The following is a 20,314-nucleotide window of genomic DNA, read 5'->3' as shown; positions in this document are numbered from 1 at the left end:
TAGTACAATCCTGTATCTACTGAGAAGTAAATCCTGCTAAATCCTTGAATGGTTTTTCAGACCAAAGCTCACCATTCAAAAAAGAACTCCTGCAAAACAAACACAAACTTTTGTCTAAAATGTATAACCTGTTATTAGAATGGGAAACAAAAGACGAGTTAGTTAAAGCCTCAATAATGCACTGGGCAGTAGATATAGGATACAACATAGATTTCAGCCTCTGGGAGAAACCTTGGAAAAGCGACTTGAAATTTACAGCATGTTATTCTTTGAAAGAAAACTATTTGAAAATGATTCATAGATAGTATTTAACTACGAGTAGGCTTGCTAAGATTTACAAGACAGAATCAGATAAGTGCTGGAAGTGTAAAGAAGTAGAGGGAACATTCTTTCACATGTGGTGGACATGTAAAAAGGAAAAAAAGTATGGGGAAATTATTTATAATGAACTGAACAAAATGTTTTAAATTACTCCCCCTACCCCTAGTCTGGATAACCCAGACTGAAATTCCCGGGTGTCAGAAAAGGTTATTTATGTCTGCAATAACTGCAGCCTGCATTTTGTTAGCCCAAAAATGGAAAGTGAGTGAGGTCCCAACTAAAGATTGCCAACTTAAGTTGACAGAATATGCACAACTTGCAGATTTAACATAAAGAATAAGAGATCAAGAAGAACATACATTTAAAGAAGATTGGAAAATGTTTATTAAGTATATAGAAAATAACTGTGTACAGCTGAAAATGTTGGCAGCATTAAGATAAATTCAACAGAGTAAATAATTTTTGACGGATGTAATAGTGGAAAACTGATTGGAATAGTTATTGTAAAATATGCAGGGATGTAAGATATGCAAAATGAACCATGGAAAAAGAGGAAGGGAAGTCATTGGATATCTTAAAGTATGTAAAATGTTTATCTGAAATTGTAAAACAGAAAATTTAATAAAAATTACATTAAAAAGAGAAGTGACTCCTATTGAATTCAACAGTGAACATAGGAAGCTGCCTTAGACAGGGTCAATCTGCTTGGTATAATCTGCTCTGGTCTATCTACTCAAGATTTTCTGGCACTGACTGGCAACAGCTCCCTAGTGTTTCATAAAGGGGGGGTTGAATCTGGGACCCATGCATCTTTATTAACCACAATGAATCAGCAGGATTATGTGTTTGCAAAAAATTTAAAAATACTATTACTCATTAAGGCTACATTAGTTAGACACACAGTTTCCAGTTCGTGAGAATTGACACAGCCCTTTCTGTCTCTCCCCTCCATCATCCATGTGTAATAATTCTTTGGGTCGATTCTGTAATAAACTAGCTAACACATTTCCCCCTCCATAAACAGGAACCGGAGGGGGTCCCTAGGGGCAAAAGGGACAGTGGTCCAACAATAACAGCCACTTGATTTCACTCTCCTCTTCCTGCATTTTACATAATCTCTCTTTGCTTGCTCCCATGTAAGGTGTGCCTAGGGGGGGATGACACCCCCCTGTCATCATCCTCTGACTGGCTCTGTCTAGAGGATTCGGAATGAAATGTCTCAACAACAGTTGTTTTAAATTACTTCCTTTTGCTCCCCAAGTGCTCAGAAAAATCCTCAGTGTTTGGAAACTCGGAAGCTAAATAAAAAAAATTAACGCCAGGTGGTTAACAAGTACATTTTGCAAAATTACAAAGAACACGCCTTTTTTCATCTTTTTTTTAAAAAAAACCTAAAACTAAAACAAATTCCAACTATTCTGATTATTTCTACTTTTAGTTAAGTATTTTTATTCATTTACTTGATTTAAGAGGGGCAGCTACCCCCCCCCCGACCCCCTGGCTATGCCCAGGGCTGTGTTCAGTGATGGGGACGCATCCTGACTGAGCGCCCTGAGGGAGGGTCATCAAGCGGTGACTCCGCATCCCCCTCTCTGCCATCCCATCGCATGCAGGCGGAGTCCAACATGCCAAAACACACGTAGGAGGGCAGTCAAGCAAGGAGCCCTCTTCGCTGATGCAGGGAGGGGAGCGGCGGGAGACGCCCGCGGCTCTGTCTCGGGTGCTGGACCGCACGTATAGGGGGCGTGGCCCGGCTGACCCGATTGGCTGGGAGCGGCTGGGACGTTTGACTCATTTGCATCCGCCTCCTGCATCCTCTCTCAGCTCCGAGCTGGAGCCGGCGCAGCAGGGCACACACCACGACAGCCCACAAGGATGGGGAGCAGCTATCTGGGGAGCGTCTCCCTCCTCGCACGCCTCCGTCTCAAGGGATTGTTTTGTATGGTCGACCTGGTGCGTAGGAGGCGAGGGGATTTTTTAAAAAGCGCTCTTAAGAGAACCGGTTCTCTCTCTCGCCATCCCGGGTAAGTATAATACTGGGTTATCAGAGATCGTTTTTAGTGGTGTAGTAGATAGAGTGCACTTAGGTCGGGTTGCCATGAGCCCTCTTTTTCCAGGACACATCTTGTTCCGGGGTAAAACTTGAGACACGTTTATTTGCTTTGAATGGCCGTCATAGTGTCCTCTTTTCTGCTCTTCAAAATATGGCAACTCTAGATGTACTTTTACTAGTTGCATAGAATAGATGAAGGAATTTGGGCGGGTAAAACGTTGTGGCTCAGAATATTGCTTTAAAGGGGGCTAGACCTGTTCTCTGAGAACTTGTCTAGTGGTTAATAGCCATGTGGAACCCCCACAGCTGGTGATAGTGTACCTCTGAATACTGGTTTTCCAGAATCATCAAAGCGGGGTGTTGCCTTCATATGGGCTTTCAAGCTATTAAAAGCAGAGTATAGTAAGCCCCATTCTCCTTTGCACCTTTTTAGGGAAATGGTTTGGCAACAGACCACCCAATCCACACAGATGGAGGGCTGCCTTATCATTGCCAAGAATGTAAAACTATTTGGAACTGCCATTAATAGCTGGCTTGTAGAGTTAACTTGCGCCTTAGTCAATATGAAGAGAGTGCAGCTTTGCTCTCATTTCTGCTACTGAACTTCTCTAATGGATGGACAATAGTATATTTGCGAAGGGAAGTAATGAAAGAACAGAAGAAACTGATTAAAACATACAAAAAAACATTGTGAGCAGGCAGATTGCGGTGTCTTAAAGAACAATATGTTACATTTTACAATGTATTAAATATGAGATCGTATGTTGTGTTTTATAAAAATTGTAAAGGGATGAGACCTGGTCAGCACAGCAAACTGTACATACATTTTCTTTTAAGTTGCTAGTTACTTGAAACTAATTAAGGTAGCTATTCCAGATGCAAAGAATTAGCCGAACGTCAGCAAGACATCATACAATATAGCACACATTATATTTGGTTGTGTGTAGGAATTCACTTTAAAATGTCAGTTATGTATAAGCAGACTTAAGCTAAGATAGCATAGTTAAAATCAGAGTTGCACACAAGCATGTGACACTTGTTTCTTGAAACTGAATCAGGGCTCTGATGTGCAAAGAAAGGTATCCCCAATTCTAAGGGACACTTCCTGTACTCCTAGGTTATGTTTGACGTGTGGGAGATTTGTGTGAAGATGTCCAAAATTGGCTACATTGCCAGGCATGGTGGAGAAACCTACAGACCACTGAACTAGTTTGCTTGGAGCATGGCATTCCCTTATATTACGCATACACTGAAATTCAATAGCACAAAATGTGGCTTTCTTTTCTTAAAAAAATAACAATCACCAAGTGACCAGGATAGCTCCTTGCCTTTTCTTCCGACTAGCAAAATCAGAATACAGTGGTACCTCGGGTTACATACACTTCAGGTTACAGACTCCGCTAACTGAGAAATAGTGCTTCAGGTTAAGAACTTTGCTTCAGGATGAGAACAGAAATCGTGCTCCGGCGGCGTGGCGGCAGCAGGAGGCCCCATTAGCTAAAGTGGTGCTTCAGGTTAAGAACGGACCTCTGGAACGAATTAAGTACTTAACCCAAGGTACCACTGTATATTGTGCAAAGTTTAGAGGCTGCAGAATTTGGATTGCTTATGTGCAGACTAAGTATGTGCATGTTCAGTATTAAAATACTGGCTACTACTAGAGCTAACATCCCTCATGTTAGTCATTGTGTGGAACAGCTACAAAGTTGAAGACTTCCATTTGGCAACTGTAATACTGCCTCAGCAGCATGGAGCATGCACAAACCCAGCAATCTCTTCCCGCTATTTTGGAATATGCTGTTTTCTTCCATGATTTCTCAGTCCACCAATGAGGTATGTACGTTCCAGTTGACTTGTGATTCTAGAATTCCATAGCTTTTGGCACACTTCCAGTTTGTTCCAGTGGTTTCACAGTAGAATGGGCTGAAACACAAATGTGTTCAGATGATAGAAGACGCACTGCACATAAAAGCTTCACTTGCATTATTGCTTGCTAGCTGAAACCTTCTTGGTGTGGTATTTGGGTGCTCTCGGTATAGAATCCCTGGACCCAGGTTGGATGAAAAATATTGGGGTGGTTTTTTAAAAATGCCGTGTGTATAGGAGAGCATCCTAAGCAAATATCTCAACATATGCCATGAAGCAGGCACTGCAAAAGAAATGGGATGGCAAGGAAAGAAGCGTTCCACTGGGAAGCAGGAATGTTTGTGCAGATGAATGTCTGGGAGAGCGTGATATTGAATTCTACCCAATGTGTCTTGTGTCTTCATGGTTTCAGTGAGGTCTACAGCAGCGTTGGGCAGCAGGTAAATTAGGAACCACTGGTAGATCTATGTGATTTTCAGTAGCCTGGGAAAGATTTCTGATTCCCAAATAGCAACAATATTTCCTCCTCACCCCCATCAGTTTAACTGGGTAAACAGAGAACTTGCAGTTAACTATGAGTGACGTTCGGGTTAAACAAGTGTGGGAGGTTGTTTCATTTCTGTTCCAATACTAAAACCTCTTCAGCTCTTGATGTCCAGAAATTGTCCTGTCTGATCCAAGCTGCAACCCCATAGCAAACTTACTGAAAACAATGACGCTTGCTTCTGAATAGACATATACATGTGCAGATATGTATCCTTCTGCCAGACCCAAGCTTCATGAATTCCGGAAGCTTAAAGGCATCCAATCCTATATCACTGCTCTATACTTTCAGCAACTTTAGGGTGGCAAAGTAAATTTGACATGTGAACTAAAGGCACTTGCAAGACCACTTCCAATGAAAAGAATTATAGACACTGTCATCTTCAGATATATAAACTTCAGTTGCAGGCCTGGTCCACATATAGTTTATTGATGTAATAAAACAATACAGTTAGTGTTAGATCCAACCACGTAAGGGGGGGGGGGAGAGAAATGGAGGAGGGATAATTATTATACAGCACAAAGAAGGAAACGAAGATGTTTTGTGACATATTACCTAAATAAAAAGGTTCCTAAAATATATTCAGCATTACTGAAATCTATGGTTAACAAAAATAAAACAAATGGATGTTAATAGCAACAAGGTGCATTAAAAACCAAAACATCAATTATTACCAAGCAACTGAATGATGAAACTAGGCAACTCTGCTAAGAAGGCAGGGATGCTTTACAATTTGCTTGAAAGATCACCTCTACCAAACAGGGTCGTTGGAACATTAAAATTCAATTATTAGGTACACAATATTAGCATGAACTTTCAGAGCTATAGGCAGGGGGGGACTGTTCTCCCTGCAGAGGTGGCAAAGCGACTACTTTAAAAACATTGTTTTTCAATTAAAGGATAATTCATCCACATACGTAACGTAAGAAGATCCCTACTGCAGTAGACCAAAGGTCCGGCCAGATGCATTGAGGAAGCTCAGAAATAGGGCGTGAAAACAACAACAGCCCTCCCCTGCAAACTGGCATTCAGAGGTCCATGCCCCCCCCCCCAAACACAGATTCCCCTCCACTATTGTGGCAGGCAGCTACCAATAGGCCTATCTTCCATGGGTAATCTTTTAAAAAGCCATACAAGCCAATGGCCGCCACCACATTGTCGCAGTGAATTAATGCATTGCGTGAAGAAATGCCTTCTGTCCTGAAACAATCTTCACTGGGAAAGCCAGAGTTTAAATATTGCAAAAAGGAGGGGGGAATCTCCTATCTGCTTGCTCCACGGCTAATCATAATTTTATAACCCCTCTCCCTGGTCATCTCTTATGCAACTTAAAAATGCCCCAAATGTTGCTAGCCCCTCCAGATCGAACTCTCTTTCCCCCCTAACCATACACGGACATTAAAACTCAGCATTTAAGAACCCTCTTTTTTGAGTACAACATGACAAAAAAATAGAATTACTCCAAAATTTCTACATGATTTCACAGGCAGTAAACATAAACAAGTGGAAGAGAAAAGAAATAAAAAAAATGTTTTCTTTAAAAACTAGCTTTATAAATGCAGTATATATTGCATGAGGAACTGCTGGCATTTCATTTTTATTTTCTTAAGAAAATAGATTGTGCGATTGTGGCTACAAATGCACTGCTGCAAAGAAATGTTTCTCTTCTTTAAAAAAAGTAAAGTAAAAATTTATCTGAACATCAGAGCACACAATGCCTTCAACCACGTGAGAGAAGGCTTAGACAGTTTCACCGCGGTGGTGATTCATTTGATAGAAATATTTTCAGTGACAAAAACGCTTGATCCAAAATAAAAAATAAATACTTTTTAAAAAGGTGCCTACTTCAAAGCTGCCATTGCAAGTGTGTTCTAAACATACTGGACTTTTGATTGTTTATGTACCAAAAAAATGCACCATTAGCCAAGTTACTGTTGTTACATAAAGAACATTGTTGTTTTTAAAAGACTGTCCAAAGTAGAAAGGGGATCAGAACCAAACTAACTGAATTAGTGCAGTATTTGTAGCCAGGCTTCTAAAATCAGATATAGAAAATATAAATAGACTGCTTTTAGGTGGTGGGTCACCAGTGTCCAAGAAAACAGAAGAGTTGTGTGTGGGGAAAGCTCAGTTGACTTGATCCAGGGCTTTGAGCAACTCTTCACCCTGTAGCAAGTTGCGGTTGCCTTGTATGGGTGCGTTTACTTCACAGTCATAGCTGGTAAGTTGCGGGAGTCCCTTCTCGTCAATGGACTGCCCTAGAAGTTTACTTGCTATATCTGCAAGGGAAAAGGAAGCATGTGTTAACTTGCACAAAACACATACATTCTTCAGGGTCAACACTGGTTTGGCAAATCCAAAAGAATACAAGTTGCGCGAGGGCTGCTAGACTGCCCTGTGTGCATGCTGCAGTTTTCTGATGAAGGCTGGGGGCGGGGGGGGGGGGGCGAGAGCACTGAATGTGGGACCAGGACTCCTATTACAAAACACACAAAGAAAACAAGTTTCTAGCCATTATGGCTATGAAAATGTATCCCAGAAAAAGGGTGTGGGCAACGCCTCCTGAAATTGCAAGCCAGAGGAAAGACTGAGTAAGACCACAAGTAGTCAGGGTCTGACGTGCTCTGGTCCATGGGGTCGTAAAGAGTCGGACACGACTAAACGACTAAACAACAGTCAGGGTCATGGGGTCTGCCCCTATCCTAAAAAGATGCACATTTTACATAGGTTGCAGAACCCAAAGTCCAGAATCTGGCTGCAAGACTTAATTATTTTTAGGCAAAACACACCGGTAGGGAGTGGCTGCTTAGTCCTCCTCTCTCCTCCACAAACTATTTCTTCCATCCGACTCCGAATACCCATGTTCAGCCCATCCTCCCTCTCCTCACCACCCTCCGTCTCCAGGTAGACACAAAACTAAGGCCCTCATGTAACCGTTATGCCAATAAGGGATTGTTCTCTCACCCTGCTCCTTTTATGTTAGGAACACAGGAAGCTGTATTGTACGGAGTCAGGCCATTGGTTCATTGCTCAGGATTGTCTACACCAGGGGTCGGCAACGTGCGGCCCATGGGCCGGATGTGGCCCACGAAGACTGTTTTACTGGCCCACGAGCTGCCCCCAAACCGAGCCGCCTGCTCGGCAAGTCCCCCCCGCGCTGCACTAAACCAGCGCAGTGCGACGACTCGCCAAGTGACACCAGAAATGGCGTCTGCACACATGCAGATACCAGAAATCGTGTCTGCACATGTCCAGATGCCGAAAATCTCTTCTGTGCAGGTGCGATTTTTGGTATCTGGCCATGCACAGAAGCGATTTCTGGCACCGCGGACATGCGCAGACATGATTTCCGGCATCGCACTGTGCCAGTCCGGCCCATGGACAATCTCTGTGGGAGTGATCCAGCCCATGGCCTGTAAACCTTGCCGACTCCTGGTCTACACAGACCAGCAGAGTCTCTCCCAGCCCCACCTGCAGATGCCAGGAATGGAACATGAAATCATCTGCATGCAATGTGGATCCTCTGCCACTGACATTCTTTCTGTTGCTTCAGGTTTTGTGCAAATGTGTAGGGGGGAAATACAGAAGCCACGGTTCTTTCCTTCTAGCAGCAGGTAAATTCTGTCCCACCCAGACAAGGCTCTGGATCCTAAGGTTAATGGAAACTCCTTTTTTGGCTTCCCCATTCATTTCAGTATTATTAATTATTATTGTTTTTTTGGGGGGTGTCACACATCTCCGTGTTAACAATGGCAGAGGAAAAGAGAGAGCACCTGACTTGGTGTCTTGCTCCATAAACAGCCACTGACCTGATGGTAATAAAATGACCGTCTTCTCCGACACCTCATTCTGCCCATTAGATTTACATCCTTTTACGCGTTTCCAAGCCAGGGACACATTTCCCCCAGGACTACTTGACTGCGTCAGTAATGTGCCCTTAAAAAAATGAACACACAAACACACACAGAAAAGTCCAATTAATATAACCACAGAGATACCATACAGACATACTGCTGAGTTAACCAGCTGCTGTGTAAAAATGGCCCTTTTAAAAAAAACCACAGTATTTTGCAGGAAAAAATCTGAATATAAAAGTTTAGGAACAATAAACTGTGCAAAGAGAGATCCTTTTTATTTTGATGAGGCTTCGGCGGGGGCAGGTGAAGGCCGCCACACATACACACAACCTTGGAATAGTTGCTGCCAGATACACCACCTATAAAATTTCAGCCTGGTCTTTGACCGTTGTTTATCTCTGAGGCTCCTATGCACATTGACTTAGGACCACAGCTGTCAACGTTACCCTTTTTTAAAGGGAAATTCCCTTATTCCGAATAGGATTCCTCCCAAGAAAAGGGAAAAGTTGACAGCTATGCTTAGGACTCCCTCCCATGTGAAATGCATAGGAGCAGGCAGGAAGCGTACCCCAAACAAGACTTTTGGGCTAATGGTGTGAACAAAAAGTGCAAAAATGATAATTCTCTGCCATATTATAAAATGTTTGCCTTTGGCTATTCACCTGCACCCACCAGTCTTAAAAATGGGATTAAATGGACTCCTTGGGCCAAGGTTTTGTGCAGACTTGCTGGTAAATCGTGAGGGTTTGATGCTAGAATTTCTGAACTGTAGCAACTAAGGTGTGGGTTTGTCTTTATAAATTCTGGTCACCCTAAGTGGCACAGCAAGCAAGTGTACCAGGCTACAAACATCAGCTCCAGGTAATGGACCAATGGGGAACGGAGAGGAGATAGTGCAAGCCCACCAAACCTTGTTCTGCCAGATCCGTTCCAGGGTCTTGAGGCAAGAGAACTCATGTTAAAAAGGAACGCCTATGGTTCAGTGGTGTTGAATAGGATTATTTTTAAATGTTCAAACAACTGTGCCATCACCTGATATGAAGGACAGAACCATGACCACATGGCTACAACTTGATTTAAGTTACCACCGCAGAAAATTTAAGCTTTTTTAAAAAAGCAACAACCTCATGGTTTTTTTTTAATAGGGAGGGACTGTATATTTTAAAACTTACAATGCCCACTGCTTGGAAAAGCAAGCCATCCTGTTCCATTTTCCGTTTCCTCTGAATATTATGCAGAGCTATTAACTTTGGATTAATTTCTTCATTTGTTGCAGCAGTTGATTTACTGAAAATAACAAGTTCAGAAGGTTAATTCCCACTCCCCTCCAGACAAATGTCCTGTGTTAAAACCAACTGCATGTGTGTCATGGCTTTAAGAGAAAAAACGTAAGTTCCACAATGCTCTCTTGCTTGTAAAAATGTGAGTTCCAAGGGGTTTGGGTTCACAGAACATTGATGTGTGCGGTACAACACAAAGAAGAGTATTGAATACAGTGGTACCTCGGGTTACATACGCTTCAGGTGACAGACTCCGCTAACCCAGAAATAGTGCTTCAGGTTAAGAACTTTGCTTCAGGATGAGAACAGAAATCGTGCGGCAGCGGCACAGCGGCAGCAGGAGGCCCCATTAGCTAAAGTGGTGCTTCAGGTTTAGAACAGTTCCAGGTTAAGAACGGACCTCCAGAATGAATTAAGTACTTAACCTGAGGTACCACTGTAGCTATGCTCAAAGGTTTGGGGCAGGGTATGTGTGCATGACCAGCAGTGGTCAGTCAACAACAGGATGGGGTACGAGCTCAACTGCACCTCAGTAAGGCTGAAGCAACTTCCGAGACAGACTGATGCCAAGGAAGTGGTGCAATCAAAGGTTTGCACGTTCCCCCGTGTAGAATATTCCCAATGCATATGAAACAATCAGGACATTGGGGGTGGAGGGGAGAAATAGTCTGGCAATGAAGACATCATACAAAGTTCCTGCGTTTCTGTTTCGGCTCTAACTTGCAACCAGTTTCAGGGTTCCTGTGTAGAAGTTTGGCACCTATGGAAGAGTCACTGAAACTTTGTCCAAGGCAGCATTACCAGCAGCAATAAGTGCTGCCAGGAAGAGGAGCACACAGTCTTTTTCAAGTAAACCATAGAAGTGAATGTTTTAGTCACGATCAAAACTATCCAGGCAGGGACTGATAACCTGAAGCCTAAACCTGGAATTGTGTTATAGGACAGTATTTGGCTGAAACCTAGCGATATCTTCTTAGTAAAAGAATCAATAGGTATCAAGTCAACTGTGATAACCCCCTGCAGCAATACAGGAACCTTTTTTGCCCAATGTGGGACTTCAACCCACGACTCTGAGATTAAGAGTGTCCTGCTCTACCGAATGGGCTATGTGACTGGTTTTAAGATCAAGTGGGCAACATATTTTTTTTTAAAAAAAGACAAACAACCTACCTTTTACCCAGTGTGACTGTTAACAAGTTTGGCACTCCTGGACTCGGCTTCTCTTTCTGCTCTGTCGTGCCTTTTCCTTCTCTGACTGGGGACGCCGTTCGACTGAGATTCTCGGCATAGGGTGATGCTGGGGCACTGTTGGCTTCTACGACGATGTGAACAGGAGCTATCAGTGTCGTCGATTCATCCTCATGTTTGACCGTCGCAGGTAGTATCTTGTCTGCGGCAGGCTGAAATCCCGTGACGGTGCCCACTTTGGAAGGAGGGCTTGCCGAAGTGTTCTCCAGCGGAGAAAGCTGGTCAAAGGAACGCAGCTGGAAGTCATCGTCCATGGGTATGTAGGGCGCCAACATTTCCAGGTCTAAATCAGTTTCCTGAAATGTCAGCACAAGAAAGTGTAATTGCATCTTTTGACAGGGAAGTCAAGACTGCAGTGATGGTCGATCCAACTTTAGGGCTCCCATCTACCAAAAATTGCTGCTTTCCAAACCTCCTGCCATTTCCAAATGTGGGAGCCCCATTTAAATGAACGGACACAGTGAGCAACACAGCTATGTACACAATTATTGTGTTTTATCCCTCATCCCAGGTTGAACTGAGCATTCCAGCTTCTAGGTCACACAAGTTCTATCAAAAACATTGCCGGTTAACACTGCACAGTATTAGTAAACGTTTAAAAAACTAAATGCGGCCACAACGGAGGCCTAAAAAGTGAGTGTTTCCTCCAACGTGCTCACCTGCATAGAATATGGGTTTTTGGACTCTGGGTCTATTGCAAATAGCTTTTCCACCAGCTCCAACTTGAACTCGCTGTCGATCTCGCTGTCCACATTGAAGCAATAGTCATTAGGAGGACTACTGGGCTGTAAAGACAATCCACACCTCTATTCAACAAACTGTGCATTTCCCTCACCCAATTTTAAAAGTGGTCTATGTTCAAAGATTTTCCCACAATGCAAAGCATCAGAGCTTCCATAATCAGGATGCTGCAAGATTCCAGGACGACGCAGCCCGTGGCTGTTGCAGCTCACACATATTTAATGTCATAAATATATCCCCGAATTCAAGGGACACCCCCCCCTTGCCCTCACTAAAAATCACCTTTCTAAAATCCCCTCCTCAATCTAGTAATCCTTTCCTTTGCTCATCTGTAAAGAAGGGTTGCAAGTTGTCAGATGACAGAATTCTATACAGCTTAAAAGGCTTGCCTTAAGCCGCCATCTGTTATGAGTCAAATGAAGCAAGAGGAGCTGTTCTGCAAGGTTCAATCCTCAGCATTTCAAGGTAGGGCTGAGTAAGAGATCCGTCTGAAATCCTGGGAATGCAGCTACCAGTCAAGAGTAGACAATACTGATCTAGATGGACCAACATAAATCAGCTTTTTATGATCCTAAAGGAGCTTGATTTGTCTAGCTCTCCTGTTGCGTTATTTCGTGTTGGATCATGTTATGCTGACTGGATTGTTTTAAGCTGATGGTGAAATGTATGCTGCCCCCAAGCTTCTTGGAAGAAGGGCGGGATACAAAGCTGACAAATTTGACATTGAAAATATTTATTTTATTTACAGGTCGGGCAACAGAGATTCAGTTAAAAATTACAGATCTGCAGCAGATTATCAGATGACTAACCTCGGGTGGGCTTTGGCTGGGGCTTCCATCAGAAGGAGTATCTGGTTTTTCTTGCATCCGGCGGATGGAGAAAGCAAGATCCAAGGGCTCTGTGCTGGGCTCCAGCTTGGACACCACCTCTCTATTGAGTGCTGGGTCCGCATTGCTACGGAGTGGTTTTGTAGCTTCGGAAGCAGGCAGAGGGGAAATAGCCAAATTTATACTCTGCAATTTCTCACTGGATGAGGGGAGCATTACATCGTTATACAAGGGAACGTCATCAAACTGCTGCTCATCAGACTCTACAAAAATTAAAGAAAAGTCATCACCCTAAGTGTTGTGTTGCACCTTAAAGGGCCTCATTAAAAATCCAGCACATATTACACTTGCGACACCCTGAGGGCATCCGGCAAAACATGTCACTTGCTTTTAATGTACTTCATAGGCAACTCTGCCCGTCAGAAGGCTGCCTGAATTAAACACCCACCCACCATCATTGCTGAAATCCAGCGCTATTATGGTGTCTCCAGCTGCAGGAGCAAGGTAGGTTAACGCATCTGGCTCTTTCTTAAGCTTCTCATAGAGGCTGTTGCTGTCTTCCAGTTCAGTCTTGTCCAGTATTTTGATCATCCCCATCTCAGGGGAATCCACTGGTTTCAACATGCACTCGGTTTGCTGGAGTGAAAAAATCAAATCGCCCTGAACAATGCCACTGCAGAAGAGAAGAGGAGGAATGTTAGAGAGCACCTTGTAGCCTTTGATTCCCTAAGTTTATCACATTAGTGGCTTCCAACACTTTCTATCTCTTTCCTGCCACAGGACCCCTGCTCGTTGCAGAGAATTTTACGGTGTTAACTCAGTCCATATGGTGAACTGACCACACCTACCTATAGAACACATCAAACACTTCCCCCTATGGCTGCACATTGCAGGGAAAGATTGCTAGTAGTGGGCAAGCTGCTTTTCCAGGAAACTGATCTCCTGCTACTCTTCTTCTCATTGAGGAACCCAGAACAATACTCTAAAACCACTGCAACACTTACTTGGGAATTAGCCTGAACTCAGTGGTTAGCAAACTCGTAAGACTGGGTTGGACATGTTCATTAGTAGCCTGGCAAGAGGCTTTCCGGATTAGTGCAATATGAGAACAAATCTGAAGGATGCAGACAAAATAGAGATTAGTATTCAAAGTGTAACATCTCAGGCCACATTAATTTATCCATCCAAGGTATGTTCTCTTGATGAAAGCCGTAACACTGTAGTCATCTACACAGTTGATAAGCTGTTTCTCCCTATATATTTTGTTTTATATATTTAAGCATTATAAGATAGGAAGATATTTGTAGTCTACAACCTTTAAGGTAGAACATAGAGTTCTATAGAACCTTTTTTAAAAACAAAAACAAAAGCAACTTTCTACTTGTTTGGAAAAGCCCTAATGAAAAGGCAAATATGGTGTGACAGATATCTGGTTCTGTTAATGAATACAGATGTTTAATTGCATCCTTCTATAGATTGTTCTTTTAGTGCACTATATACTAAGAGCACGCACTATGAGGTCTCACCACAGGTGCAGTGGTTGTTCACAGAACATTGCCCTCCGTGGCTCAATTGAGCCTCATTTACCCTTCCCTGCCCCCAACACATGCACCCAATACATATGCACATGGGTGCTAACATACACAATGGTGTAAAGAATTAGAAGGTACTGGTGGGTCCATTCAGCGTTCCATCTCTGAATGCTGCACGGTACTTGAGTTCCAGAGAATGATTAAATTGCAAGGCAGATAGATCGTGCAGGTAGCATGTGCACACATTTAACCCAGGCATGTTCCCTGCAATGGCAGTTCCGCTATTTGCATTAATGGGGTTAATATGCCCTGTGGGAGTTTGCATGGCGGACTAGACTGGACACACACAAGCAGACTAGGATGCATTTACAGATACAGGTGTCTACTGGTGTTTTTCAGTTTTAATATATATGCAGTACGATTCAGGCACAATCCAAGCTATAAAAATGTATGTACATTGGGTGAATATTGTGTGTGTGTGTGTGTGTACACACGCTTTAACTGCCACCCAATACAGAATGAGGCAATCCATAGGAATAAAGGAGCTACGGTACGACTCAAGATGTTACCATTTTCTAGTTAGCCTTGTTAGCAATTTCCTTGGGCATCTCTGACAGCATAATATGAAAATGGGCAAAGACACATACAAACTGGGTTATATGAACTATGCATTCACACGGCAGGTTTTCATAGCTTCCCTTAAAATGGAAGGAGATATGTTTTGCTAGCAAAGGCAACAGTATTGCGAGAGAGAGAGAGAGAGAGAGAGAGAGAGAGAGAGAGAGAGAGAGAGAAAATAAATACCATGAACTACATAGATGATAGATAGATAGATAGATAGATAGCCAGGCTGTTTAGGCATACTGATGTCACTAGACTGATCTTTGGCATCGAAAAACACCCACCCCTAAATACCCACAGGTAACACAGAAAGCTCACCTCAAGACATAATTCACACACACTATACACTGTGGCTGAGAATTCTTATTGTTGTATATGACGGTTGCTTGAGTCTCGACCCAAACATAGCCCCCATGTTTGGCAAGCATTCTGTACTGCCCGGTGGTCACCTGTCCTTTAGCGAACACTGGAGGCAGAAAGACACACATTATTTACATTGTTAGGCAATGTCTAAAATGGTTAACAATCCATAGCCTTTAGAATGTTGCTGGCACTATGGTGAATGATAGCTGGAAGTAAGCAACAGAGAGTGTACTTCAGCCTGCAACTATCTCATTTCTTAAACCACGCCCCCCCCTCACTTACTGTCATGATGTGTTTTGGTCAGATGATCAGAGTCCAGGGCATGATAATATTCATATATGGAGCGACCCAGGAGCTCATCGGGGTTGTATCCCATCAGTTCCGTAATCCTTGAAACAAAAGGGGGAAAGGATGTTAATTCAGTAATATTTCTACATATTGCAGGGCAGATAAAACTTTATTTAAGGTCAGGTATTTTGCTTTTTAATAAGGGCAGGTGACTTCAAGGAAAACCACAGCCAGTCTGCGAGCTACTGAAACAAACACAAACCACTTGGTTAGCTACATTAGCAAATAAGTGGCTTGTGGCTTTTCGGAACATCCGGATGAATTAATGTCACTTCCCATATTAAATGAGGACTCGGCTAGACTGGTAAAGAAAAAGTGATTTATATGTGTTGCATGTGCGATATAACTTTGTGCCACCAGATGGTGACTTGGGGTCCTGTTTTACTCTACCTGTTTTCCCTCTTTAAATTTACAATGCTTTAAACTGAAACGCTTCTTTGATGTGTCTAGATCCAGCCTGTGTGTTCCCTGTAAATAACTCATTTTTCAGAAAATGGGCAAGTCGCTTCCATAATCTAATCAAGACACTGATAACCAAGGCCCTCCAAGATTCTCATCATGCCCAAGTAAATTGTTGCTTGTGCAAAATGACTTCTGCAAGTGCAACAGAACTTTCCTGCCCTCTGCTTCCCCTACCCAAAATATATGCTTGGTGGGGTGTGGGTGTGTGTCCCTTCAACCTTCCAGAGCAAATTTTGGGGCAGGTGACACATGGAGGGAGGTTCCACTGAAGTCATTCCGCAAATGCAATGATACAGCCAATACATAAGTATGGCTCCCTCCTACATTTTGCTTTTTATCATAGCAGATATATGCCTCCGTATCACAACTAGCAGTAATTTAACACAGAAGGCAGCTGCTTCAGGTCTGTGAATTCAAGTACAACTTTTAAGCCCAATTCATGCCACCAATTTCAGCTTGCCACAAGTTCCAAGAATAACTGCCATCGCCATGCATCATATTCTGACTCTTAGTGAGTGTTTTGTTCCTTTGAGTTTTAGATAAGATGCATCCAGGGTATAATATCATGGGATGAAAATGTTTTACATAAAGGTGTAACAGAAACTACATAAAATGCCCTTAGTGTTCATGGTGAGAATCACTTCTGCTCCAAGTTGAATGTTTAGAAGTGCCATGTTTTAGTTAATGGCTAACATAAAGTATTCAATTCTTTTGGCCACTGGGTGGCAATGTAGAGCATTCTTGCCTCAATAAGTTTTTTTAAATAAAACCACCTTGATTTTGGTTACAAGCTTATGAAAAGGGTAAGCATAACTTAAAATGGAACTTTCATCACATAATTTATCTGGAAAGTATTTTGCATCATCAGCTTTCAGATTCTGGAGTTGCAAAACTTAAGGGTGCACCCAAGGACCTACCTGTTTAACTCTTGCCAAATAAAGTGTCAAGGAAACACGACGAGGCTAGTAACAACACGCAAATCCACCTACCACCATTCACACGAAAAGCCAGGCACCCCTTACTTTCACTCAGAGCTTTTACCTTTCATCACAGTATGAAAATTTCATGTCAAGGCAGTGGCGGCTGAGGAACGTCTTGCTGTCCAAGGGGACTTCAATATTTGATGGATGGGGGATGGGTTCACAGATTAACACCAAACATGTCATGGGGGGCTTTTTATATCCACACACTGTCTGGTTGTTGGAATTGTCATAGACGCGAATGTGCCCTGTGCAATGAAGTACCTGGGTGTTGGGGTGAAAAGGAGAGCTTGGTTACCATATAGCAAAACAACAACAAACCTGTGATTATGTGAAACATACTCAATAAACACACAAGACGTAACCGGCTGTACTTTTGAATAAATAAGGTATACTACAATTTGATACAATGAACAGTATACCTTATTTATTCAAAAGTACAACCGGTTACATCTTGCGTGTTTATTGGTCACCATATAGGACAAAGTAACGGAGGGAATCAAACAACACAAGTTGAAAGGGGTATTGTATGACAAGGAGCCTCACCATTCGGCAACTGAACTTTAGCTACCAACTCTAATTACCTGAGGAACATCAAAAGGCAGCAAGCTTATGTATCTAATTTGCAGCAAAAGCCATTGCTAATTCGAGCATTACTTTGATGCTTCTCAAAGGCTCACCGACTGCAAAAAACATTGGGTTCAATGGTTGGTGGGATTGCTAAATTCTCCCCCCCCCCCCAGGTGCCTTCCTCCTCTATATTTTTTTAAAAAATTGTTTACTAAGTGCGTACAGCTAAACATGTACACATGTGTGTAAGCTGCAGGGTCTACTGTAAATCTTGACACCAGCCATTCCAACGTCAAAGTCTGTTGCTTTGAGAGCACATGTATGATTACCTTCCATGTGGCAGACTTTATATTGACAGTTCTTCCTCGGCTGGTCAATGTACACTTCATTCTGAGGAAAAAGCTGCGCTCCGTGTTATGTTCCTTCCCTTTTTTCACAGGACCTAATGCAAGAGTGTTAAATATCAGTATCATACACTACTTCATGCAATATTGAATCCAGAAGGCAACAACTGAAATACAGACTTAATGCAGCAAAAATACTTTTATACTTTTACGGTTTCTTTTCCAGCAGAGTTTAAAGCACTTTGGAGGATTTCGGAGGGTGTCTAATGCTGTAGAAACTGCTGGAGTTGAGAACATGGCTACTATGTCAGTTTTAGGAAATGCGGCAATTAATACAGAAGTAGTCAATATTGTGGGAGATAGGTGCTCAGTGTAGACGAAAATTTTAAAGGCCTAGAGGACAACAACTCAGAAGTGGGTGGATTAACAGAATAGTATCAAGGTAGTTTTAGAATGCCTCTCCCCTATTTTAATTAAAGGCAAACAAACAAATCCCGAGGCAGGTCAAACCAGATTTAGTTTATCTTCAAGAGGTACTTAAATGTACTTCTCAAGCACATGCAGAAAACAGATCCTATCATTAAGATAGATGAACTGTTTTGCAGGTGAGAAAACGAGTACAGGGTACTGATATTTGCTCAGAGCTTCCCATGGCATGAAGCGACAGATAAGTACACTTGCGACGAGGCACACAAATTAGTTTGTGCAAGTAACTGCAGCAACAATATCCTGTGTGAGGCAAATGCAGCACACTGATCCTGCTTAAGTTGTAATCCCACTGTTCCAAGTAAAAATTCCCTGGCACTTTATGTCAAAAGGCACAATTTATCCCTCATTGTGCTGATGTAACCGTGGTTGCTCCACATCCAAAACTTTTCACTTGATGAAACAGTGGCACTCAAGGGTCAAAAGACCAAGTGTTGCTAAATATTTTGCATCCTCAGTACTGGTTCAAATTCTCTCCTGCCTGAAGATCACATATGTGTGTGGGGCAACAGGCACATAGATTTGATTCATATAAACTCCTCAATCCATCAGTGGCATGGGAAGGGTTGGGTCTATGAGCATATAGCACTACTCATTTTACAAGTGGCTGGCTCCCCAGGCCCTCAAAAGGGAGGATTTTGCACAAGTACAGCCCAGGCATGTCTAGACCTATGTGAGGGTTGCTCAAGTCACATACTGCCATATGTGCAAAGGAGGCAGGGGCTCTGGACCCACAAAGAGGATCCTTGGCTGGGCAAATGCATTAACTGAATCACAATTTCTACTCAATATATTAAAATCTGTATTTTATTTGTGTAACTCCCACCTTTTAGTGTTCAAACCCTTGCAAGGAAGCTTACAACAGTCAGAAAAGTAAGAAACCATGCAATGCAAAAACTTTTCATCACTTTTGAAAAGCAGCCTTGGGTGTTTCAGACTTAATTTAAGTATCCTGGGTTAGGCTGTTCCTTAAATCAATCAAGCATAATTAGTAGCAAACAATCAGATGAGCCATGTGACCTGAAATTAAAAGCCTGAAAGTCTCTGTTTTACCATTCCGGTGGGTGAGCATTTCTCTCAGCTCTTCCTGGTCACACGGATGAGTGAAATCAAACACACTGTGTCCGGTCAACTCGAACTGCAAAAGAAAAAGTTCAGTCTAGTAGTGTGTTTTCCATAGACAAAACACTGGACCCAACCCAGGTACAGTACTTTTAAGTTAATGGGATTGTGGCTGTATTGTAGGAAAATATTTTATTTCAACTAAAGCGATGGGAGGAGATACTGGTTTCCTACCTGTGTGAGCCCCATGCACTTGTTCACATTTTCAGACATGTAGATCATGTCTCCATCCTCTGAGAGAACCATGACAAATCCATCAAGAGCTTTTAAGTAAAAGCAATTCAGCTGTGTCTCCATTTCAGCTTCTGCCTCCAGGTCACCTAGACATTAAGACATTGACACATTAGATTTCAGACACCTAGGCATTTGACAAATTTGGTCGGTCACCAATGTTCATATTTCCTGTTTGATTCCATCAACACTCATTCATATCATCGCTAAAATACACCAGTCATAAAGGTGGAAAGTTGGTGCTGATCAAAGATGAAAGTTGAAGAACCTACATAAAAGCTCAAGATTTTCTTTATGAAGGCTTCTTGTAGCCTGAAGGCTCATAAGGGACATTATACATCATAAAGTCAAAATTTTAGATTTCGGAGGACACTAAAACCTTGACTGACTTTGAACATACAATATTGATACTAAGGATGTGACTGCAAGAGTACACTATCAACTAATTAAATTTGATATGGGAAACCTACAGGGTCTAAAGGAATGTTGGGAGAAGGCTACTGGTTACCAATCTGAGG

At 42.5% G+C, this 20,314-nt stretch overlaps 1 protein-coding gene across 1 annotated transcript in view; it reads right to left on the bottom strand.

The window, feature by feature from the left end:
• Positions 1-5,192: 5,192 nt before the first annotated feature.
• Positions 5,193-20,314, bottom strand: part of HIF1A (hypoxia inducible factor 1 subunit alpha) — a 39,896-nt gene continuing 24,774 nt past the window's right edge. Inside the window, exons 3-15 of the mRNA XM_028740186.2 lie at positions 19,740-19,885; positions 19,497-19,581; positions 17,943-18,055; positions 17,105-17,307; positions 15,536-15,642; positions 15,209-15,356; positions 13,190-13,410; positions 12,720-13,000; positions 11,829-11,954; positions 11,092-11,465; positions 9,814-9,928; positions 8,594-8,720; positions 5,193-7,063 (exon numbers count right to left, since the gene is read on the bottom strand). Coding sequence (XP_028596019.1) covers positions 6,912-7,063; positions 8,594-8,720; positions 9,814-9,928; positions 11,092-11,465; positions 11,829-11,954; positions 12,720-13,000; positions 13,190-13,410; positions 15,209-15,356; positions 15,536-15,642; positions 17,105-17,307; positions 17,943-18,055; positions 19,497-19,581; positions 19,740-19,885 — 2,198 coding nt within the window. The 3' untranslated portion in view covers positions 5,193-6,911. The remainder of the gene's footprint in view (positions 7,064-8,593; positions 8,721-9,813; positions 9,929-11,091; positions 11,466-11,828; positions 11,955-12,719; positions 13,001-13,189; positions 13,411-15,208; positions 15,357-15,535; positions 15,643-17,104; positions 17,308-17,942; positions 18,056-19,496; positions 19,582-19,739; positions 19,886-20,314) is intronic.

The sequence above is a fragment of the Podarcis muralis genome, chromosome 1 (assembly GCF_964188315.1).
Source record: "Podarcis muralis chromosome 1, rPodMur119.hap1.1, whole genome shotgun sequence".
NCBI lineage: Eukaryota > Metazoa > Chordata > Lepidosauria > Squamata > Lacertidae > Podarcis > Podarcis muralis.
Note: the sequence above shows the minus strand (reverse complement) of the source record. Positions and strands in the feature narration are given on the sequence as shown.